At 32.4% G+C, this 25,556-nt stretch overlaps 1 protein-coding gene across 2 annotated transcripts in view; it reads left to right on the top strand.

Annotated features, from left to right (window-relative positions):
• The first annotated feature begins 320 nt into the window (after window positions 1–320).
• Window positions 321–25,556, top strand: part of noi (splicing factor 3a subunit 3 noi) — an 88,298-nt gene continuing 63,062 nt past the window's right edge. Inside the window, exons 1-2 of one of the 2 annotated variants that reach the window (XM_085823510.1) lie at window positions 321–513; window positions 7,722–7,769. In XM_085823510.1, the coding sequence (XP_085679636.1) occupies window positions 418–513; window positions 7,722–7,769 (144 nt within the window). In that variant the 5' untranslated portion in view covers window positions 321–417. Of the gene's footprint in view, window positions 514–7,721; window positions 7,770–10,827; window positions 10,903–25,556 lie in introns of those variants that run through there. The other variant, XM_085823511.1, reaches the window with a different exon arrangement.

Below are 25,556 nucleotides of genomic sequence, written 5' to 3' on the forward strand. Positions count from 1 at the left end.
GATCCTTAGATCGCGGAAATTGATTATATTTATATATTATAATTCAATCTTTTTCTAAAACATTTTTTAGAACTTACAGGAAACTCTCGTTTTGTTTAGTAAGACACTTATTTTGTTTAATAAGAAACGTTTCAATAAAAATGAGAATTTCCAAAGGTATTAAAGTTTAGTGTACCCTATTAGAATAGATTAATTGTTTAGTACTTGTAAGAAACGGAAAGGATTTCCTACTTAAGATGAAGAAATTTAGTTCTTTGCATTAAGATTAATCGTACTGCCGTTGATGAAAAAACAATTGTGGTATCCTGCAGAAAGACTTATTGGGTGCAAAACAAAACATCAGTCTACTTTGTCTGGTTGCTGTGGTAATTTAAACGCTTATTCGATTTTATACCCAAAAATTATATATAATTCCCAATGGAGACTCTGCTTGAGCAGCAGAGGCGTTATCATGAAGAACGTGAACGACTCATTGATACTATGGTTAAAGAAATGTTGTATAAAAAGAGCTCTGTGAGTATTCTGATGTATTATTCTACTTCATACATTGGGTGATGTATAGAATTGTTGCATTTTAGCAAAATACAAGCTAATTTTTCAGTTTTTTAAACTTCATACACTAAACTATGTGTTATAAATATTTAACTTAACCTTCATGCACTGTCTGTAGACTCGGGATCAAATAAATTCTGATCATCGGTTGAGAATTCGGTAGACTTGGAAGAGAATCGGGAACAGCTTTAGTATTGGTCCTTTTGGCGATTTTTTGAGTCGGCGACAAACTTCGATCGCCAAGGTAGACCCGGCTTTGAAAATCGGAAAAAAATGGCGGATTTTCAACAAAACCCGATCTAGACTAAATAACAATCTGTAAAAATAAGCTCTTGATTAGAATAAACAGTCTTTCTCTAATTTTCAACATTTCTAGTACTGCTATAATAAATTCCTGAAACACTACCATAAATGAATTTATGGTAAATTTATTTAATGAAATGAATGTATTATTATTTAATGAAATTTACAAAAGGTTAATATTTTAAAATACAAAATATAATATTAATGTATTAACTATTAATTTTTAAGTAATTAGTTAATATTTATATTATATTAGTATTTAGCTAAAATTTTAAATCTACAAAAGGTTAACCTTCCAGCGGGCGCGCCTTCTGCACCAACAAGAAAGGTCGTGCGTATTTCTTAGATACGCTATTATAAAAAATAAATTTTCCAGAGCAAAAATATTAAAATTAGCTTGTAAATAGTTAAATGTTAATAAGTACAATTGAGTTAAACAATCTTAACTTTAAATTAAGGAAAATAAAATAAGTATAAAGAAAAAAAAAACAATATAAAATGGACTAAAGACTTATCAAACTAACTTGAAAGTAAAACAAAATTAAACTGCCAATATTTCAATTGAACTTTTATATTTTTAATCAGTAAGTGAAAAAACACATTAAATATTACATAACAAATCAATTTTATAGTCACTTCATTGCATCGGTGCAGTCTGAACAAATATGTTTACAGTGCTCTAGACAAATGAATTTTAAACAAATTTCACAGATGAACCTCGTAATTCCAGTATGCTTGTCATTTTGCAGGGTTTGCATCTTTTTTCCCCTGAAGTCATTTCTTCAACAACAGCTAATTCTGCTTTTCGTTTCAACAATTTAAATTTCAGCTCACTTTGAAGAGAGTTAGGGATTCTTCTTTCAACGTTTTCCTTCACAAGAGCATTTGCTAGCTTTCGCAGATATTATCTTCTAAGTAATTTTTCACTATTATTCGTTGAATGAATTATGTAGCTGTTGATTGCTGCTATATTCAGCATAGAGAAGAAAACTACAAGAGTCCACACCTCTTTTGGTACGATTGTAAAATGTGATAATCTCAGGCTTTTTTTGGTCTTGGGTATTTTCATCTATTGTTACGTCATCATGAAGATTTGAAATCAATATGACGTTTCTATAACGTTTGGGTACATATTAGAGAAGTGTCATATTTTTTATAAATCCAAAAAGACTCGTATTGGGTTTCCGAGTTTTCGCCAGCTTGAACTGATCCGGAATTTGAGGTTTATTGTTTTTCAAAGTACCTACAAATGACAATTTTTTTCATCTATTTCTCGTACTAACTCAAAACTTGAAAACCAGTTGTCTGTGGTTACATATCTTCCAGTGTTATCAATAGGTTCTGTCAACCTTTTTACAACATCGTGTGGTTTGTTGCTTACGTAAAAAGACAATCTGGCTGCGCTCCAGCATAAATGTCCATATTGTATGTGTAAAACATATGAGCGTCTACCATGGCATAAATTTTCATGCCATATTTGTTCGGTTTTTTTGGGAATGTATTGAATGACACCACATCTTCTTCAAAATCCTTCTAATTTCTCATCGGTTGTGACATTCTCTCCAACTGAATAGCACTTCTGGCAATTAGAGACAAACTTTTCAAAAATGTTTCTTATTGGAGCCAAGCCATCGACTTCTCTTCGTTCTGCTCTTGTGTTTATGTCATCAAACCATAAAGCTCTTAGTAAAAACAAAAGTCTCTTCAAGTTTATTACTACTTTAAATTCCTCCATTCTCCACAGTTCCTCAAGATTCCAGAACTCTGTTACCATGATAAATACCAGCTAAGTAAAGTAAGCCCAAAAAAAAAATTATTTCTGTCCATTCGTTTCTCTGCTGTCCCTTATACGAGAATAATTAGACTTCACAGAAGAAATAAACTTATTCGTATCTTCAGCGATGATTTCTATCAAACTATCAGTAAAGAGGCATTTCCATATATCCCTTAATATCTGTTAGATATTTAGCTTCACCGATGACTCCAGAAACATGAACACATATGTTACGAGGCGCTCGTTTTTCTTTTTATGCCATGTCCAAGAATCGATGACATTTCTGTTTTATGAGCTATGTACATTTCGGAAGAATTATCATCATTATTTCCCTCTTCAGGATTGCCCTCTGCACTTATCTCCGATTCTGAATCACCTTTTTCTGAAATTCGCTCTTCTTCATCTGTAATACTTTCATCTAAAATAATATCCTCATCGTCATCACTGTCACATAAAAGCATATTTCTTATAATCTCAAGATCCTTCGGATCATTCATGTCGAGTATTTTACTTTTATTCGCCATAACTGAAAAGAAAAGGTGTGGTGTGTGTGTATTTAATTATGGCAAAGCACACTAGGGCTATCTGCCTAAGGGGAGGGATGCCTTCGTGGAGGACTTTCTAAGGGAAACTGACTCCTATACATGTTACACATGGGGAAAACCACGAAAACGCCCATACAGCCAGCCCACTCGCGGGATTCGAACCTCGGACCGAACTACCAGTGTTCAGCGACTTTACCGCTCGGCCGCTGGTGGGCCCCTGAAAAGAAAAGAACAAAAATATCATACATGGTCGCGCGTATGTGACGCATACAGTGCTTCTATTTTATCATTAAAAGTAATTATGCACACAAATTATACAAAATTATAAGATTTAGATGCAGAAGAATAAAGGGTTGATCTTTACAATATGGTAACTGGTAGTTTGGCGACATTTTGGAGGCGATAAAGGTTACTACCTGGGACTTTGGTAATAACGTGAGCAGTACTCAGTTCCGATTACGCATTATTTTGTGTGAGGGAAATGAGAGATCATGTGATATTAATGGACGAATTACGGTTCTTTAATCGGAAAAGGGGGGGGAAATCGGGAAAAAATCTGGAAATTTTGTATTTGCCTTTATTCTGTGTTGTGTGAAACAGTGTTTGTTAATTTTTGGATCCCATGGCCCTAACTAAAGTGAATTCGAAATGGGTATTTAGTGGGATTGAAAGGCGTAGTAATAAGTGTTTCTTTATGGTTGTGCGAGATAGAAGTAAAGATGTTGTATTAAGTTATTTATTTTACCTGGTACCTTGGTGTGAACTATAAGTATGATTTTAAAGATCGTGAAACAGAAATAAGAAAAGTTTATCGGACACGTAATCAAGATTCTGAAGAAGAATAGGTAAGTTAGTATTTTTAATTATTTGAGGATATTATTTTTATGCATTGTTCTAAATGTAAGGTGGAAGTAAAGTAATTTGCGTAAACGTGCATGGAAATAATTTAAATATTTGACACTAAGTATTTGTAACCATTTGTAATGAAGTAAAGGTATGAATTAGTTAGTGACGTTTGTAATATAATAGATAATGTAGAGGTAAAAGTTTTTGGATATTTTATTTATTTTATACGGGGAAATGTTCATATTTGAAAAGGGTATGTATTTTTTCGCGATCAGGTAATTTCATATATGTTCTTTTTACCGGGTTTAAAGATTCAGAAAATTGTTATGCATTTTCATGAAATTTTTCTAATTTATGAGAAAAAAGCAGTGTACATGGATATAGTAAAGAGTGTGCGCAATGCCATTTTTGTGCAATTCTGGGATGTTTTTTTAAGTAAAAATAAGTCAACGTGTACATGGTTTAGTGATATTTTAATTAAATGATAGTTATTTTGTGAATTTTATGTTTGTAGGAATTTGGTATACGTTTAAGTTGAAGTAAACGTGCATGGAAATAATTTAAATATTTGACACTAAGTATTTGTAATGTTTGCGGTATGAATTCGTTGGTGACGTGTATAATATAATAGATGATTTAGAGGTAAAAGTTTTTGGATATTTTATTTATTTTATATGTGGAAATGTTCATATTTGGAAAGGGTATAAACTTTTTCGTGATCAGGTAATTTCATATATATTCTTTTTACCGGGTTTAAAGATTGAGAAAATTTTCCTGCATTTTCGTGCAAATTTTTGTAATTTATGAGAAAATAGCAGTGTAGATGGATAAAGTTAAGAGTGTGTGCAATGCCATTTTTGTGCAATTCTGGGATGTTTTTTTAAGTAAAAATAAGTCGACGTGTAAATGGTTTTTGTGTATGTGCTATTCTGAAAAACGCGCAAGGAGTTTGCGATTGTGCACTTTTTCCCAATTTTGCACTTAATATTTGTCATGATTAAGCAGTTTTGTTAGATAAAATTTCTAGCATAAGTGTAATTCGGCTAGTAGATTGTTGAAAGAAGTGTTCAGTAGATAAAAAGAAAAGAAACATGTCTTTACTTCGTGAAGACAAAATGGCGGCGGGAAAAAAAAAATAAAGGGTTGCTGTAGCAGAGTTGGTTGCCAAATTTTCGCCAAAAAATCGCCAAGTTACCATAATGTAAAGATCAACCGAATAAAGATTTTCTATATAAAAAAAAAGGAAATTAGATATAGCAAAAACTTACTTCAACGGTCGCACGTATTTCTGGAATACAAATAGTAAATCTGCAGACTCGCATTAACCCCTCGAAATCCAGCAGACGACTGAAAGAAGGGGGAACGAAGAGAAGAGAATAGCCAAGAACATGCGGTCATAGCGCCTTCTGGTGTACGAAAAAAAATGCGAAATTAAAATCTACTGTATGTCACACATACGCGTGCCTGCTGGAAGGTTAATTTTTATGTTATGAATAATGAAATCTACAAAAGGTTAATAAATGCATTTCAAACTAGTATATGTTATTTTCTTAGATCCTGTTATTAAAAGAAAATAAAATATTTCAAAGGAAATCAAATTAAATTATAACGATTAAATTTTGTACCAGTGTTAGAAATACTTTATGATTAAATTTTGTAAATGGTAAAACTATTAAGAAGTGTGTATTTTTTAATCTCTCAATTTATTACAATTAATTTATGATTATAATTTAAAAGCTAAAATTAAATTATCATAATGAGTAAATTTTGTATCAATGGTAATCGTACACAACAACAATCATCATAACTGATGATTTCTGTGAAAGATTCGAACAGTCATTGGAATCCACTAGTGGTGGAGTGATAAGCCACTGAACAGTGACAGTTCAGGCTGGCTATATGATAACATTTGTGGTTTTCCGTACATGCAATGTGAATCTGAGCCAATTTCTCTAAAAATCTTCTTTATGAAGGCATCCTTCTGCTACCAGCATATATATTTATTTTCTATTCATAAATACTGTTCTCTCTTCTTATTTCTTAATTATATCTTACTTCTCAAGTGAAGTGTTGCATCTATAGGTAAAAAAATATGGTCAATATGTTTGCAAAATCCTCTTCAGTTTTGAACAGCATTTAAATAAAATAAATAATTTGTGTATGATGCAAACAAAAAATGCATTACACTATTTCATGTAGTGAATAATTAATCAGGGAACAGAGTATAATGTAACATTCTTTTATTTTGTAACCAGAGTTTTTTTATGTTTGGGATCTTTACTGTCAATTTTCCCATCTGTTTTTCCACCAAAATCCAAATGAAGTTTTTAGTTTGTAAAACAAACCATGTTTTGCCTTTAGAGGCCACGTTACTAGGTTGCTAGATAAGATAAGATTTGTAGTCTTCAGTCCTGCATTATAATTGCTGATAGTTGAATTCCATGCCAGTTAACTTTTGAACCAGCTTTGCATTAAATTGATTTGTGTAGCCTTAGGCTACAAATTTATTTGAATTTAAATTTAACACTTGAACTTAATTGGTATCATAAATTATCTTGTCACAAGTGGTTGACTGAGTCGTAAGCACAAAGTGTGCCTTCTGTTCAGTACATTTAAAGTTTTTAATAGAATAAGAATATATCTTAATAAAAATATATCTAAACTTTATAATAATTACATTTAAAGACAGTAATAATAATAATAATTACATTTAACTTTATAATAATTACATTGAAATCAGTATCTAAGTGCTTGCCATGTAGTCAAATTTTTATATATAAATTGTACTCTTACTTTTATTATAGAATTTTTATTACAAAAAATTCAGATTTCTGTTAGATTAAATGTTTAAGTAATGTAAAAAAATTGCATAGAATTTAAAATAAAAAGTCGACTGTTATGTCAACATACTATTAATAAAAGTAATAATACTCAGTGAAGGTTATTCATATACAATTATTAAATAATGAGATATATAAAATTTGAGAACTGTAAATTATAAGCAATGTATTCCATAATATAAGCAACATAGTCAGACAAATTATAAAAATGTTTTAAAAGCAATAATGAAACCTAATTTTGGTCTATGAATTCATGCAATTACACATTTCTATAGTTCTAATTTAAGAAATGAGGCAAAAAAGTATTTTTAGACCATGGCAATTTTGATTATTGTCCATTTTAAGAAACATCTAAAGAAGTCTAAATTTGCATGTGGTTCCTTAGCCAAAGGAAACACCAAGAGTTTACCTCATGCTACTAAAAATGTGTTTTTTATCTTTGGGGGGGGTGGAGTTTATAATATGCAGAGTTGACATATGAAAAAATGTCAAGACTCGTGATGTAATATTAAAAGCATCAGTTTTTGGCTTTTTAAAAAGTATTTTTAATATTGTGCTTTATTAACCTGAAAGTAACTTTAAGAAAAACATGCAATTTATCCCTCCTGCCATCAAAGCCCTGATAGCTACTAAATTCGTTAAAGTTATGTGGACAGAAATGGCGGCATGTTTTTTTCAGCTCAGTATTTAGGGTTAGCATAAATAACAAGGTTATCATAATTTTTCATTTATCGCTACAGAATGTCGCCAACAAAATTTCTCGCCAAAAAGGACTAATACTAAAGCAGTGCCAACTTTCCTTCATGCAATTCTTCATCTTAGTTTTGTGATATTAATTCTGCTTTTTTTATCTGTTTGTAGAATCGGGATCAAATAAATTCTGATCATCGGTTGAGAATTCTTTTAGATGTAAGTATAACTTTGCTTATTCTGTACTTTTTTACCTTCATTTTATATATTATTTTGCGACAAGCTGACCACTTGTTCAGGGCATATGCTTACGCACCCCGGTGCCCACCCTCAAGAAAGCAGATTTCCGGGCACTGCAGGCATTGGCCCACTAGGGCTGTTATGCCACTGAGGATTAGTTTTAGATTTTTTTTTATATATTATTTAAAATTCTTATACATGATGTCAAAATTTAACAATAATTGTTAATGCATTAACTGGAAATGTGCACTTAAACATTCCTGCATTTTTAATGATTTATTTATTGCTGAAAGTAGTTGAAAGTCCTCTTAAAGTCTGTATGACTTAATAAATGGAGGGAGGATTTTGGCATTTACGGACATTCTCATTACTGGTAAACATGTAAATTTTGTATTTATTATAATTAACCATATTTCCTCATCATCCTAAAAATAGGATAGCACACATAAATGATCTTTGTGTAAAATCTGAAATAAATTCAAAAACGATTTATGATTTCAGAGTTGGCTCTAGGGTAGAATTGGGTGTCCCTTCAATTGGGGACAAATTTTATTTAATTTTGGTGATAAAACATCATTTCTTGTTACCAGGATAGTTTTAACTTAGTTTCAATTTCCACTGCCATCATCTTAGGTTTACCGTAACTCTGTTTTACCCTTATATAAAGTCATCATTGTCACTTTCTTAAATGTAAATTTTATTGGTTGTCTTGTGATTGTTTTATTTATGTAAAATTAAATGTAAATTTTCTTGGTTGTTTTTGTGATGAGTAATTTACTTAAAATTAACTGTAATTTTTTTATTATTATCAATTGCATGAGCATTTCATTTTACCATTATTTGCCCGCTTGATATTTAGTGCTATCGTTCTCCGTCATCTAGTAAAGTGAAATGTATGGAAAAATTTATATGCTTTTTTTTTTTTTTTTTTTAATTAGAGCAAAATGGTAAGAGATCTGTTATTAACTGGTGTATGCATGAAGATTTGATTAGTTCTCAGTATGTTTGTCCTGTTTGTATGAAGGATATGCATTTGGTCGAAAGGAAGGATAGATTGGATGGCTGTGAATGGGTTTGTCATAAAAAAGGTGTGAATGCTTATCATTTTAAGAAGTCTCTAAGGAAAGGTATGTAGTTTGAAGAGAATAATATGAGTATGATTGAGATTTTAACATTTTCGAATTTGTGAGTGTATGAAGCTGCTACAAATCTGATGAAAGTGAAATCAAATAAAACTGTGGTGTATGGGCATATTTTTTGTAGAGATATGTGTATGGATGTATGTGTGAAAAAGAGTGAGATGATCGAAGGTCCTGGTATGGTTGTGGAGATTGATGAAAGCAAGTTTGGTAAGAGGAAGTATAATAGAGGTAAATGAGTGAATGGTGAAATTGAAAGAGAGAGTGAAAAGTGGTTTTGGCTAATCTTTGGAATATGGTAACAGGTAACTTGGCGACATTTTGGTAAGACGATAAAGGTTACTAGTTAGGACTTTAGCAGTGTACATGGATAAAGTCAAGAGTGTGCGCAATGCCATTTTTGTGCAATTCTGGGATGTTTTTTTAAGTGAAAATAGGTCGATGTGTACATGGATGATACCGTGTATGTGCAATTCTTAAAAACGCGGCAAGCAGTGGGCGTTTCTGCACTTTCTCTCCCAATTTCGCACCTAATCTTTGTCATGATTAAGCACTTTTGTTTCGTAAATGTTCTAGCATAAGCGTGATTCGGCTAGCAGATTGTTGGAAAAAAATTTTGAGTAAAAAAAAAAAAAAAAAAATATGCCTTTACTTTGTGAAAACAAAATGGTGTCCAAAAAAGAACTAGCAGGTTGCTGTAGCAGGGTTGGTCGCCAAAGTTTCGCCAAAAAATCGCCAAGTTACCATAATCCGAAGATTAATTGTTTTTTTTTAGGTTAGGGAAGATAGATCAAAAGAGACTTTGCTAGATGTTATCAGGCAAAAAGTTCTACATGGGATGACGATTATCTCATATTGCTGGAAATCTTATGATTGCTTGAACAATGAAAGTTTCCAGTATTTATCTGTTAATCATTCGTTCAACTTTGTTGAACCTATGAGTAGTGCCCAGCCAAATAAAGCAGGAATTCTGGAAGCACAGTGTTCGGCAATCTTAGGAAGATATTTTTGATTCATATTTTGTGGAGTTTGTGTGGAAAAGGCGTTACCGAAATCAGATAGAAGCAGATCCATTCTGGGACTTTTTTACTTACATAAAAGATCTGTATGTGCAGCAGTTCTTCGACGATGTTGAAGTAACAATCTGTGTAAGTTCTGTTTTTTACGAAATGTACACTACATCATCAGGCTCAGTCCTAGAAGACGCTGCACAATTTGAGACGTTGTTCACTTATCTTAGGCTTGGACATGCATTTTATGATGTAATATTGGCTATACCTCTTTTTAAAAAGAAGTTGTAGTTATGCCATAGTTTTATATTTGAAGAAAATTTAAATTCTATTTTAACTGAGTTGAAATGTTAGGTTTATAATGTTACTACGTGAGATTTTTTTTATTTATTCAACTGTCTGATTTTTTTAAATAGAGCTATGTGTATATGGACAAAGGCTAATGTAGTGCACAATGCCAAGTTTGTACAATTCTCTGATGTTTTTTTAAGTGAAAATAGATCAGTGTGTACATGGGCAAGGCAGTGTGCAGTGCCGAGGTTGTGCAATTCTCTGATATTTTTTAAGTGAAAATAGATCGATGTGTACATGGGAAAAGCCAAGATAGTGCACAATGCCGAGTTTGTGCAATTCTCTGATTTTTTTTTTTTTTAAGAGAAAATAGATCAATGTGTGCATGGACACAGAGTTTGTGCAATTCTTTGATTTTTTCAAGCAAATACAGATCGTTGTGGACATGGGCAATGTAAGGTTGTGTGTGATGCCAACAGTAATGTACCGTATTTTATATGTAACCACAATGATATTTTCATTTCAGTTGCACTTCCAGGCTCTTCATGTATGTCATCCTCTTTCAAGCATACACACACCTCTCAATGAAGCATCTTTCTAGTCCACTACAGCATGGTCACTCACTTACAGCTCATTTATAAGAAACTGATTAATATATTTCCAATCCCACAGGTATGTCAGTTGAAGGATCAGAATCTCAGATTTATGTCTGTCAGAAAACCAACAGCTTTTTCTTGCATTGCTTTTGACCTCATGTGTGAAACAATATAATACATAATATCACCCCACATATCCGTCACAACTCTTCTTTCAACTAATTTAATACTATTTTCGCACTTAGAACACTCGCATACATTGGAAATCAACTTTTTTTGCTTCAGTGTATGACAAACCTTTCACTCTCATCTTGCAACTTAATCAGGTATATAATATTTACATGCTCAACACTACTCACATCAGCCTTATGTCACCCACAACCATTACCAAGAAATATGGTTAATTGGCAATTGCTAGTTCTAACACAAGTCTAACATGTCATGTTACAGTTAATGTTTAAGCTTTCCTTGTGAAAGAAAATTTTTTCAAGAAACCATAGGAAGACTAATGGTTAGAGTTGACTTTAGTGTACCCCTTGTATTATCGCGAAGTTGTTTCATTTATCGCCAAGTTGTAGTTTCGTTTATCGCTAAGTTGTTGTATCATTTAAGGTAACCTGAATAGTTGAATGTTATAGAAACCCTATTATGACATAATCGTTTGCATTATTCTGCGAAATTTTGAATCATTGTATGTTTTGCAAGGGTTTTTGTGGTGCGTGTTGCTTAGGAAGTACATTGCTTGTTTCATTGTTTAGATGGTACAATGGCTGAATGTAGTAAGATTAATTTGAAGTTTTTGTACGATTTGGAACGAAAGGGAAAAGTGCATTAATTGACCGGTGTGTAAATGAAAGTTTACTTAATAGCCATTTTCTGGACAGTCCGAAACTACATAGTATGTTTTTGACTCTTATTTTTGTGAATTTATGTGGCAACACCGATATATGAATTCTAGTTCAGATAAATTTAGGAGGTTTTTGGATGCTGTTAAGAAACTTTGTGTGCCACAGACTGAAAACAAACAAATTTCTAAATAAGATAAGTGGATATTTGCTTTGTGTAGTTCTTAAATACATAGCAGCTTTTTCAATTTTTGTGTTATTTTATTGTTTGGTTTAGAATGTAGTTTATTGAGATAATGTATTTGTTGTTTGCCTCTACTGTAGAATTGGGTGTTCTTTAAGTGAAAATATATCGATGTGTATATGGACAAACTTGAGGGAGTGCGTAAGACATACTTTGTGCAATTCTCTAATGTTTTTTCAAGTGAAAATAGGTCAATGTGTACATGGATACTGAGTTTGTGCAATTCTTTGTCTTGTTATTTTGCTTTTGTGTAGCGGCGATTTAGCCTAGTTTGTGCAATTCTCTGTTTTTTTTAAAGTGAAAATAAGTTGATGTGTACATGGATAAAGTCAAGGAAATGCACAATGCCACTTTTTTGCAATTCTGAAGCCAAAACAACAGGACAAAGAGTTGTACAAACACGGAATCCACGTACACGTTGACCTATTTTCACTTAAAAAAATAAACTCCCAGAATTGCACAAAAATGGCATTGAATTGCCACTACACAAGCCAAAATAACAAGTCAAAGAATTGCACAAACTCGGTATCCATTTACCTCCCAAAATTGTCAAATTTCGCCAAGGAGTACCCTAAAGTATACTTTTACCAAACTAATTATTCATCCTGCTGCACAGTTTTGCATACTTTTGTGTTGTCAAAATTATTAAGTACATGAAAATGAGCCTAGAGAGTGTTGATTTCAGTCAGTTGTTGACCAAATTATGTCTGACAGAAAGAAACAAGAGGTATCAAAAGATTATTTTTAACTTGATTCATCAATGAACAGTTTCAGTATTTTTTATTATTCAATACTGTGACCAATAAGCCATAAAAACATACTCAGAGGCAATTCAGAATGTCTCCAAAATAATTATGTGGCAACCCATGATGTCACAAAAACTGAGGTATTCGTTTAATAGGTGTCTGTTGATGGATTCCATCTGTTGATCACCGATTTGCCATTTTGAAATTCAGATGTAATTTTTGTGATTAGTATTTCTTCTAGCAAACAAGAAGTATTAGAAGTGTATTTTTGACCTGCTTCATCAATGAAAAGTTTCATACTTTTTGATTATCTACACAACCACTGAAAAGCAGTGAAAAAGTAATCATGAGGTTACAGAGAATGTCTCCAGAGTAGTTATTTGACAACCCATGATGTTGCACTTTTTAAAATTCAACTGTTATTTTTGTGATTAGTGCTTCTTTTGGTATTGAGTGTATTTGTTTTTCTCATAAAAAAATTTTAATAGGATTGCGGAGTTTGCCTGCTGATGAAAAAGAAAGTGTTGCACTTGTGCAGAAATATTGTGTTTTTTTCAAAAATAGAAAATGTGAAAGTTCACATTCTCTGCAGTTGCACTTCTGAAACACAAAATTTCATGGGAACGCAACATGAAAAATTGCTAGCAAAGGGTTAGATTGTGAGTGAGAAATATGGGGTTTTAACGAAAGTATCATATGACAATAAGAAGGTTTGGTACTGAAGGTTAAAAGACAAGGATTATGACATTCAAGAAGCAGAGCGCTTTGGCCGGACTACTCATGATGAGGACTTGTGGAAGGAGTTCAGTATGCAACTGCTCGAGAGCTTGCTAAGGAGTTAGACATTAGTGCCATGCTTATTAGTCATGCTATACATCACATTAACTTAATGTACACTGCGAAAAAAAGGGGGGGACAGTTCTATATCTCCCATTTTACTGTGCCGATTGGCAAAGTTCAAATTGAGTTTTTCATGTCTGGAAAGCGCGACTTAGGATATATATTAGATTTATATATAGCATTGTTGTAACATAGGTATTTTGACACAATATCAGACTTTTCCTGAAATAACATACCAATTTTTTTCCATATTTTGATCCTGCGACTCAAATTATGCCTAGATATTAAATTTTTGTCTGAAATTTATGGAGAAATTCAAAAATTTATCTTGGCGAAATTTTTTTCAGTTTGGCCAAGAATAATTCACTTGGCGAACTTCTTAATATGTGGCAACAAATTTTCTTTTCCCTTCCATCATGCCAGAGCAGAAAAAAAGGGTACCTCGTTCCACCTTTTTACATTGTGTATAAGCGAAAAAAAGTCTACTTCCAAATAATTTTAGGAAAGTGTTTAAACACATTTGATGTTTTATCGCTTTCAACAAATATGCCAAATTTCAAAGCGCCAATATTCATGTATATCTTCGGAAATTTTGAATAAAAAATTGTAATTTTTTGCAGGTATGCTTAGAAATACGTCTACTTTAAGATGATGGTAAAAATTTGAAAGATTATAATTCAAAATGTTTTTGAAAAATTTATAAAAATTATTAAAAAATACAAATTTTAAAATTAAATCATAAAAAATGGGTGAATTTTGTTTGGAAAGAGCTTGAATTTCGAAATGTGAAAATAAGAACTGACTAAGCTTAATAAAAAAAGAGAGATTAATAAATATATACCAAACTCAATTAGCATTGAGGAGCTAAAATTTTGATAGCTAATTTTTTAAAAACTACTCATGCGTTTTTTACAAAACTTGGTAGTTTGGCGTAATTTGAGTTGTAGAATTGAAATATGGAAAAAAGTTGATATGTTATTGATGTATCATAAATTATAATACGACGTTTAGCTTAAGAGAGCTTCTCCTGACGCATGCGCCATTCGCGTTTATCCGCGCGGTGATGAATGATGACGTAACTGTTTATTACTTATATATGTATATGTATACCATTCTTACTTCTTCACCTTTTTTCTCTGCTGTACGCAACTATGTTTAAGTTAATTTCTGTCATTAAAAATGTTCATTGATATTACAATCTATTTAGGCTTATTTATTTCTTCAATGGTTATGGGTCCAGGAACGTTTCAACTGTGCCTAATTAGCAAAATACTTATTTTAAAATGAACATTTTGAAGTTTTCGAGCATTGAACTCTTAAGCCTAATTCAGTGCAAGAACTGTTACGTCTAATCAACGGTAAGAACTGATCAGCGTTCAGTTAAGCCTATTTTTAAAGCGCTCAATCTTGTTTTTTTGGCTGTGAGAGACTGTATTACATTATGTCGCATTTGACTACTATAGAAAAGCTCGGAAAAGATAATTTTGACAGTTGGAAATTACAAATAGAAGCAGTATTGATTAAAAACGACCATTGGGATTATGTAACCGGTAAAGCGCTAAAACCTGCTGAAGGAACCGAAGACGAAAAGAAATGGCTCCAAGCTGATCAAAAAGCTCGCGCAGATATAATTCTTGCTATTAATCCTAGTGTGTCATATAAAGCATTGTGTGACATCAAATGCTGTGTGGAATAAACTCAAAGCCGTATATGAATCGAAAGGACCTGTGAAGAAGGCTACATTATTAAAACAGCTTTTATTTAGAAAAATGGCGGAAAGCGAAACGATGTCTGAACATTTGAATAATTTCTTCGAAATAGTTGATAAGCTTAAACAAATGGAAATTGACATAGCTGATGATTTATTATCGATTCTTCTGCTCTACAGTATTCCAGAAAATTTTGAAAATTTTAGATGCGCCATCGAATCGAGATCAGTTACCTAGTCCCGAATCTTTGAAAATCAAAATGTTAGAAGAATGGGAAGCAAGAAAAGGGAAAACGTCTCAAGATTCACAAAATGCATACTATACTGATTATAAAAGAAGAAATCAAGAACAGAAGAAAAATGAAAAATGGAAGGTAAATTCAAACAAAAATTTTCCAGCTGAAAGAAATTTTCGAAATTTGAAGTGTAATTACTGCTCGAAAATTGGGCACAAGGCATCTGAATGCAGAAAGAAAATAGCTGATAGAAAATATGCGCAATCAATTAAGGGAAATCAAGGTTCTATGATGGCTTCTAATTATGAAGAGCAGATTAGTTTAGCAGTAAACAATGCTTATCAGAAGACCTCCTCATGGTGCTTAGATAGTGGCTGTACATCTCACATGTGCAATGACAAAAGGTTATTTTCAGAATTTCACCCTCGAACGAATTCAGACATAAAGTTAGCAGTTGACAAAACAGCAAAAATTACAGGAATTGGAACCGTCCTTATAACAGTACCTAACGGAAATAAGACAATTAAACTTACGCTCAAAAATGTGTTATGTGTTCCGGAATTAAAATGTAATTTGCTGTCAACATCTAAAGCTACTGCAAATAATCGTTCAGTGATTTTTACAGAACGACATGCTAGAATAATAGAACCAAATGGATCTACACTAGTGCAGGCTATTCATCATGGTGATCTTTGTTATATACATCCAAGCACTGAAACAGCTGCAATAGCACAGGTAAGTGATTTTGTAAAGTGGCATCAAAAATTAGGTCATTTAAATGAGTCTGATTTGAAAAGACTTAAGTCTGATAACATGGTTAGAAATTTAAATTTTAATAACACTGAATCTCTAAAAGACTGCAAAGTCTGTATCAGAGGTAAACAAACTGTGCAACCTTTTCAAAAAGAATCAAAATTTCAAAGTGATGAATTACTGAACTTGATTCACTCAGATTTGTGTGGACCTATGAGAGTCCCATCCCATGCTGGTACGCGTTATTTTGTTACTTTTATAGACGACAAATCGCGTTATGTCGAAGTCAGTTTTCTTAAAACTAAAGATGAAGTGAAAAATGCATTCATTAAATACAAAGCTGCGGTCGAAAATCGTCTAGGAAAGAAAATAAAAATCCTTCGGACTGATAACGGTCTTGAATATCGCGGAGAAGAATTTAATAAATGTATTCAAGAATGCGGGATTAAATGAGAATTCTCTGCACCAATGACTCCTCAACAGAATTCGAGAGCTGAACGCATGAACCGCACTTTAACTGAAATGGCCAGATGTTTGTTACTACAAAGTAATCTTCCCCAATCCTTTTGGGCTGAAGCCTTGAACTGTGCTGTTTATATTCGTAATCGTTGCCCAAATCGAAGCCTGGGAGTAAACAAAACACCTTATGAGTTATTTTTTGGCATCAAGCCAACTGTATCTCACTTCAAAGTATTCAGACAAAAATGTTTTGTACTTAATAAAAGGTCTAAAGGGAAATTCGATCCTCGATCAGAAGAACATATATTTGTAGGATACTCAAATGAATCGAAAGCATACAGGCTGTGGAATAAAAATTCCAGAAAAATCGTTATAAGCCGAGATGTTAGATTCATTGATGAATTTGAAAACTGTACTAATTATGATAAAGATTTAGAAGTTTTATTTCTCGAAAATATTCCTGATAAAAAGAAGGAAAAACCTCTGAATGTAAATCAAATATCGGCTGATGAAATAACAGAAGACCCCTCAAATATGGCAGAAGCATCTGCTGAATCATCTGATAATGAAGATTCTGATTCCGAAGCACTACCTGAAATGCAGACTAAAAGGGGGCCAGGTCGTCCAAAGAAAGTCAAGACTGGGAAGCCAGGAAGACCAAAAAAGGAGTACCACAATATAAACATAGAAAAGGAAGAAGCACAAATTGCTAAAGAAGATACAAATCCGACATTAGAAGAAGCATTAAATGGAAGTTATGCTGAAGAATGGCATAAGGCTATGCAAAGTGAGTATGAAGCACTTGTTAAAAATGGTGCATGGAAATTAGTAAAGCGATCACACAACAAAAAGGTAATAGGATGTCGCTGGGTTTTTAGAACGAAATATAATGCAGATGGAACAGTTCAAAAGAGAAAAGCTCGATTGGTTGCTAGAGGATTTGCACAGGAACCTGGAATTGATCTTAATGAAACCTTTGCTCCAGTCACCAGAGCAAGCTCTATAAGAACTGTGATTGCATACAGTGTTGAACAAGACCTCATGTTATATCAACTAGATTTTGTTATGGCTTATGTTAATGGAGATTTAAAAGAAGAAATTTTCATGGAACAAGCTAAAGGTTTTGAAGACCAAAATAATCCTGATTATGTTTATGCTTTGCAAAAGTCTCTTTATGGTTTGAAACAAAGTGGAAGACAGTGGTATGAAAAATTAGACAAAAAAAAAAAAAAAAAAAAAAAAAAAAAACTCAAAAACTTTGGATTACAGCCATTACAATCAGATAAGTGTGTATACAGGATGAAAACATCTCAAGGTGAGTTAATTCTAATTTGATATGTTGATGGCTTAATAATAGCGACAAATAGCTGTGATTTATATGCTGAACTTAAAGGTTATCTTTCTAAAGAATTTCATGTTAAAGATTTAGGCAAACTTCATTATTGTCTTGGAATAGAATTTAATCAAGATGTAAATAATAATTCTATTAGTTTATCTCAGCAGAAATATGTTGATAATATTCTACGAAGGTTTAATATGCAAGATGCAAAACCAGTAGCAACTCCTTTAGATCCTAGTGTAAAATTAAGTAAAGAAATGTGTCCTTCTGAAACTGAAAAGGAAGAATTGAACAATGTACCTTATCGCCGTCTAATTGGTTCGCTTATGTATCTTTCTGTGTTTACTAGGCCGGATATTACATATGCCGTCAGTCACCTGAGCCAATTTAATAACAATCCTGGAAAATTACACTGGTTGGCTGCAAAGCGCGTTCTTCGATACTTAAAAGGAACTAAAAATATTGTTTAAAATTTCGAAAGACTGGAAAAGCACTTATTGGATATACCGATGCCGACTGGGCGTCTGATGTTAATACTAGAAAATCGTATACAGGTTACCTATTCAAGCTAGCTGGAAATCCGATAACATGGGAATCACGAAAGCAACAAACTGTTGCATTATCAAGTACTGAAGCAGAGTACATCAGTCTTTCAGAAAGTGCCAAAGAAGCAATTTATTTACGTCGTTTTCTTAAAGAATTAAATTTTACTGCTGATTATCCAACCATTATATATTGTGATAATCAAGGTGCACAGAAGCTTATGAAAAATGCTGTTTATCACTCACGCACTAAACACATAGATATTAGACATCATTTCATTCGTGAAATTTATGAAAGAAATGAAATAGACGTTAAATATGTGCCAACAGAGAAAATGCCTGCTGATGTACTGACAAAAACGTTGACTGCTTCGAAACATTCTAAGTGCTGTAAATTAATTGGAATAACTGTAAATGATTAATGTTTATTTTTTTTTTCAGCCGCCTAACGTCAAAAGGGGGATTGTTGTATCATAAATTATAATACGACGTTTAGCTTAAGAGAGCTTCTCCTGATGCATGCGCCGTTCGCGTTTATCCGCGCGGTGATGAATGATGACGTAACTGTTTATTACGTATGTATGTATATGTATACCATTCTTACTTCTTCGCCTTTTTTCTCTGCTGTACGCAACTATGTTTAAGTTAATTTCTGTCATTAAAAATGTTCATTGATATTACAATCTATTTAGGCTTATTTATTTCTTCAGTTATTTCAGAAAAAGTCCGATTTTGTGTCTAAATACCTATATTAGAACAATGCTATGTATAAATCTAATACATAACCTAAGTCTCGCTTTCAAGTCATGAAAAACACAATTTGAATTTCGTCAATCGGCCCAGTAGAACGGGAGATATAGGACTGTACCCTCCCTTTTTATTTTTTGCGCAGCATACAAGTTCAGGCACTGGGTGCCGCATGACCTGACTCGAGCAGATAAGGGCAGACATGTTCGGGCCTGTCCTAAACTGCTCAAATATCAACGCAGGAACAAAATTCTGGACTGGATGATCACTTGTGATGAAAAGTGGATTTACTTCAACAACATAGGCCGAAAAGGGCTTTTTATCTGGTGGGATTACCATGGTATTATCCAAAAATAGTATTTAGGAAAACGTAAAACCCTTTACAGTAAGCTGTACAACAAGATGCTAGTCCATGTTGACACTGCTATCAAGGAAAAACTCCAACTGAATTGTGGCACAAAAGGTTAATGTTTCATCAAGATAATGGAAGACCATATGCATCTGCATTCTCCGACAGACTCAAATAAGATCCTTTGCCACATTTGCCGTACAGCCCCAACATTGTTCCTTCAAACTTTTATTATTTTCACACCTGCAACTACATCTTGCTGGTGCTAGCTTCTATTTTGCACAAGATAACCAAAATAAAATTGATCTGTTTTTGAACTATCGACCACCAAGTTTCTGGGCCGAAATATCTACCAAAACATTGGCGTACCCACACTAAAGGTACTGCTTTCGTGGGTTTTCCCCCTAACTTTATTAAGAACAATTTTTGGCGGAAAACTTTCATTACAGCCAGATAGCTTGAAGAGAGCTATATTTCATTTACAACATCTATTTATTTATTGTTGGCTGATATGCATTATTGAAGTTGGGTGCAGTGCCAAGTTTTGCAATTCTCTGATATTTTTTTAAATAAAAACAGATTGCTGTGTATATGAGGAGAACAATGGTGCAAAAAACATTGAAAGATTTCTCGAAAAAGGTGAGTGTTTTATTCAGGGTTCGTAGCTTTCCTTATAAGTGCTTATAAGTCCTTATATTTGAAAATAAAATATAAAGGTCGTTATAGGTGCTTACTTTTTCTTTAAAGCCCTTATTTTTTTGTTTTTAGTGCTTATTTTTTTGCTTATAGTGTTTTTTTTTTTTTTTTAATGAACACGCTATTTTTCCCCGTACCAAAGCCGAAACTAAATAAACAACTTTTCTTTCTAATATGGAATGTCAGATGGTGAGTCATACTCCCGGAAATAGCGTTTCCCCCCTTTCTCTGCATTAAGACAGAAGAGTACAGACAGGTGCCCGTCGTTCTATTGGTCAAAGAATTGCGAAAGCAGTAGAAAATTAAGCTACATTCGGCATTCTTTTCCTCCCACCCAAATACTACACACGTTTGAATTTCTATCAAGATCTTAAAAATTTTCATTCTCGTTCTGCTTGGTCAGTTCATATTCGTATTTATTATGATCGTTATGCTTATATTATGAGCATATGTATGAATGTTTATAATAACATAGTTGCAGTAACTGCTGAAGTATAGTAAACTTCCAAAAATGGTTGTGTTTTAACACAGATTAGCTTTCTAAGGAATAATATTCGGAATGCCTTAAATTAGGCAAAGTAATCGAATAGTCAAAATAATTTCATTTTTTTGGCCAATACATTATACAGTACGAAGTTTGGGAGGTCTCCCCTTTCTCCGCAAAATCTTGAATATTGAAACTGTTACAGTTCGCTGCAAAACAAGCAACGGACTTTTTTTTTTTTTTTTTTTTGTCACTTTCCAATCTGGATTGAATAGGACTAAATGTTCTGCGGTCTACCAACCCAAGCGAAGAATGATTCTATTTTGGAAATTTAACGCCGTCTGTTGAAAGTTAGAATGAAAAACACCCCAGTTATTTAGTTCTGTATTCTCCCAATACCGGCAGCATATAAGCAAAATGTACACTGCTAGGACAACGGCTTGAGTTTGGCCAATGACAATCCAGATAAGGGTCACCATTAACTCCGCCCACATGAGTGATGTCACATTTCTGACGTTTGTTTACATTATGCTCTTCGGCGCTACGAAGTGCGTTCCTTGAATGAAAAACATTTTTACTCTGCAATGTATATTTGTTCTAGGGATACTATTTTTTAAATTTTCCTTTAAAGTATTATATTCTTACTTCCAGAAGGAATATAAATTTATGTCTCAAACTTTACAAAATTTCTCTCTATATTGCGTGTGTATACACATATATTTTCAATATATAATTATATGTGAATTATATCTATCAATTATGAGTGAGTGTGCGTGTATTAATTTTTAAGAATGTCAGATTTCTGGCAAATAATCTAGAAAGCTTTTTTCTCTTAATTTTTCGCATTAAGTTTTTTTAAATAATTAAGATGATTGTATTAATATTTAATATTTCTGCACAACTTGATTTATCACTTAAGAATGCATATATTTAATTTTGGATAAAGTGGGATGTGAATTCCAGTAGCATATGATTTTTAATAATAGAATAATTTCTCTAAAGAAGCTTTTGTTTGTTCTTATTTTTTAATTCCTTTAAAAGAAAATTACTTAATAATATTAGAAATAATTAATATATTACTTCTTATACATGTCTTAAATATGTTAACAGAAAAATTTCATTCAATAGCTTTATAAATTTATTTTATGCAGTATTTTAATTTAATAAGAACTAGTGTTGATAAGTGAATTTCCATAGCTTTCTTTATACATTTAGTTTAGAATTCAGTTTTCAGTGCATGTAATTATTCTCCTTCATGGCCCTCCACACACAGCCTAACTGAGGCTGAGCGATAAAGTGACTGGAAGGCTGATAGTTCGATCTGAGTTTGATTCCAGTTGGACAGGCTGGCTGCATGAGAACTAACCTGGTTTTCCACAATTGTAACATGGATATGAGAGTTTACCCCCTTAGAAAATCCTCCACAAAGATATCCCTCTCACATAGACCTTGCATGCTTTCTGTAATCAAATAAGTGAAAGACATTTATTAATGTAATAAATTGTCATGATACACACTAAATCAAACTCGGAAGTTATTATTAATTATGCTTACAGAAATAAAGTACTTAATACCAGATTTTGTTGATTAATTTACATTTTTAGAAATAGTTGAATAAATTTCTGACCTTCCATAAATACAGTGAACCCTCTCTAAGATGACCACCAGCAGTTGTGTAGAGCTTGCCATCTTAATGAGAAGATGTTTGGTACCAGAATTTGTTTATATATTGAGGAGAAGTAGTCAGTTTCAGAGGTGATCACAAAGAAATGGTTTACTGTGTTAAAATGATAATCTGCTCCTAACTTTTTTGGAGGGTTTGATTTGGTTTATGTGATTATGGCAATGCCTTGAGGGCTATCTGCCTAAGCAGAGGGATGCCTTCATGAAGGACTTTCTAAGGAAAACTGGCTTGTATACACTTTACACATGGGGACAACCACGAAAACATACGTGCAGCCAGCCTATTCGCAGGATTCGAACCTCAGACCGAACTACCGGTGTTCAGCGACTCACCACTGGTGGGCCTCTTTTTTTTCAGGGAAGGAAGTGTTTTTTAAGTGTAGGACATAACATATCTGTCTAAATAGTCCATGTTAGGATTTGATCTAGGAAATGAATAATGTTGAAGCTGAAATTAAAATTATATAAATTTGAATACCATGCATGTAATGTTAATCTCAAATTTAGTTTCCTGTGAATGTGATTTTTTTTTTTTTTTAATGTAAAGATCAGGCTCTGGTTTATTGATATATATAAACTTTAAATATAGTATGAAGTCTTATATTTGAGTATAATACTGAAAAAGGTTCGACATATGAGAAAATAAATATATGTTTTCTTCACATGTTATGGAATATTCATCCTTGACTTAAGGGAACGTGAAGTTACACAGTTTTAAATTAAAGTTTACAGAAAAATGTATGATAGTCACAAGTTTGACAGAGGATCCTTTGCTCAAGTGATAAAAGGCTTTGGGGAACATAGATGCTAATTAGAAATGTGTGCTAAATACGAGGCAATTGGCATCCACAAAAATCCAGTGTATTAATTTTAATACTGTTTTAGGTTCTTACATATTATCCCTTTACCACTCAGGTGCTGGTAGTCTGGCCCTCGGTCCTATTAAACTAAAATTAATCTATATTTATAAACGGCCTATCAAAAAAATGCACACACTTTAATAATAAAAGAAAATTTGGTTAATCTTCGGATTATGGTAACTTGTCGAAAATTTGGCGACCAACTCTGCTACAGCAACCTGCCTTTTTTTTTTAACTCAACATTTTTTTCAAACAATCTGCTAGCCGAATTATGCTTATGCTAGAACTTTTATGGAACAAAAGTGCTTAATCATGATGAAGATTAGGTGCGAAATTGGGAGAAAGTGCAGAATCACCCACTGCTTGCAGCGTTTTTAAGCATTGCACATACACGTTATCCATGTACACGTCGACCTATTTTCACTTAAAAAAACATCCCAGAATTGCACAAAAATGGCATTACTTTTGACTTTATGCATGTACACTGTTAAAGTCCTAGCTAGCAACATTTATCGCCTTAGCAAAATGTCGCCAAACTACCTGTTACCATATTCCAAAGATTAGCCGAAAATTCTTGTGCTTTAGTATTGAACTTAATTATAATTAAATCATACATATCAGAGGCTATGCTAGGTTTAATAAAAATATTTATGAATATGTACCTGTACAGTTACTTAGATTGCTCAGTCACAGCGGTAGCCATTAACAGCTAGAGTTATAGCACAATACTGAGCAGCTATTTGAACAATGTTTAGTCGATGTGTCTGAGGTGACTGCTGCACATTCTGCCATAATTTTTTGATGAAGGACCTCTAGCCTAACCGATTTCTTGTACTACACAACATCCCTCAGCGTCCTTCAAATCCATTTTCGTTCACTGTCATGTATTACATATATGCGAGAGTACACATGTTAAGGAAATATCATACTACATATTATAAAGGTAATTCAACTTAGAAACCAATATATAGATATCATCTATTAAAGTTTCTATGTATTTTTCTGACAGATCTTGTATGTGAAGTTGTACGTTTCATTAGTTTCACCTATTAATTAACTTAGGGTTTTATTGTACAGAATATCTATGAAACTGAACTGATAAATTTTCATATCTGTTCATTTGTTTGCTTTTCATATATTTTTTTAATAGTTTTATTTTTTATGTTGCTTTACATGACATCAATTTAAACATAAGAAAGCAGAGAACAAAAGAAATTCACAATGAAACTAAATTTTAAATTAGTCTGAAGATTACTGATGTAAAATAAATAGCGTCTAATTTATCAAAATTACATAAGAGGGCAAATAAATAATTAGCATATTCAGATATTTATTATAAGCAAAAATTTTATATTCTTAACAGTAAAAATGCACATATTACAATGCAATTAATTTTTACTTGCAACCACCTCAGTAGAACTCGTCAAATTTTTAAAATGTGCCAAACTCTAGCAACCATGCTCATAACAATCCTTTAATAGAACAATGTTGCCATTTTTGTATACATTCTTTATGTTGTATTTCAAGTTTCAACATTTTTTATGAACAAATTGTGATATTTTTTGCCTTAATTTTAAAATATGCTCTTTGGAATTTATCAACAATGGAAAAAACTACAGTGGAATCTCTACAGGAATACAAAATTTCTAAAAGAAAGAAAAAGGAAATGCATTTGGTAGATAGCCGATGCTGCTGAAGTTTGTGTGATGCCAAGTGTCTGAAATTATTTAATTTTTTTTTTTCAAGAAAAACAAACCGCTTACAGAAAGATTTGGAGATGAACGTGCTTTATTTCCTTATTTAATAATTAAAATTATATTTCAAATTCTAAAGTATGTTTTCTTTTCATAATTTGATAATCTTAAGCCAACTTATGATAGATATCAATAATTTGGGTATCTATTTAAGAAAAGTTGTGAAAACCATCAACTTGCACATAATGAATAATTTTTACATATTCATGTGTTAAATCCAAGTTGAGCTAAAGTGGTTGTGTTAATCTGTAAGTATTATTAATTTTACAGGCAATACACTGTATTCTTTTATATACTGTAATATTGAGTTTGTGCTGAAATTATGTAGTGGCAATAATTTTACTTAAGAGAGAAATTTTTCAATATTACAAGTTTACATTTTGTTTAATTTTTTAATGTGATAAAAAGCAGCATGTTAAGTTCTTAAATTTTGTAATAGTATGTT

The sequence above is a fragment of the Stegodyphus dumicola genome, chromosome 9 (genome assembly GCF_044657685.1).
Source record: "Stegodyphus dumicola isolate Sdum_Otavi_A_Nest chromosome 9, ASM4465768v1".
NCBI classification, from domain to species: domain Eukaryota; kingdom Metazoa; phylum Arthropoda; class Arachnida; order Araneae; family Eresidae; genus Stegodyphus; species Stegodyphus dumicola.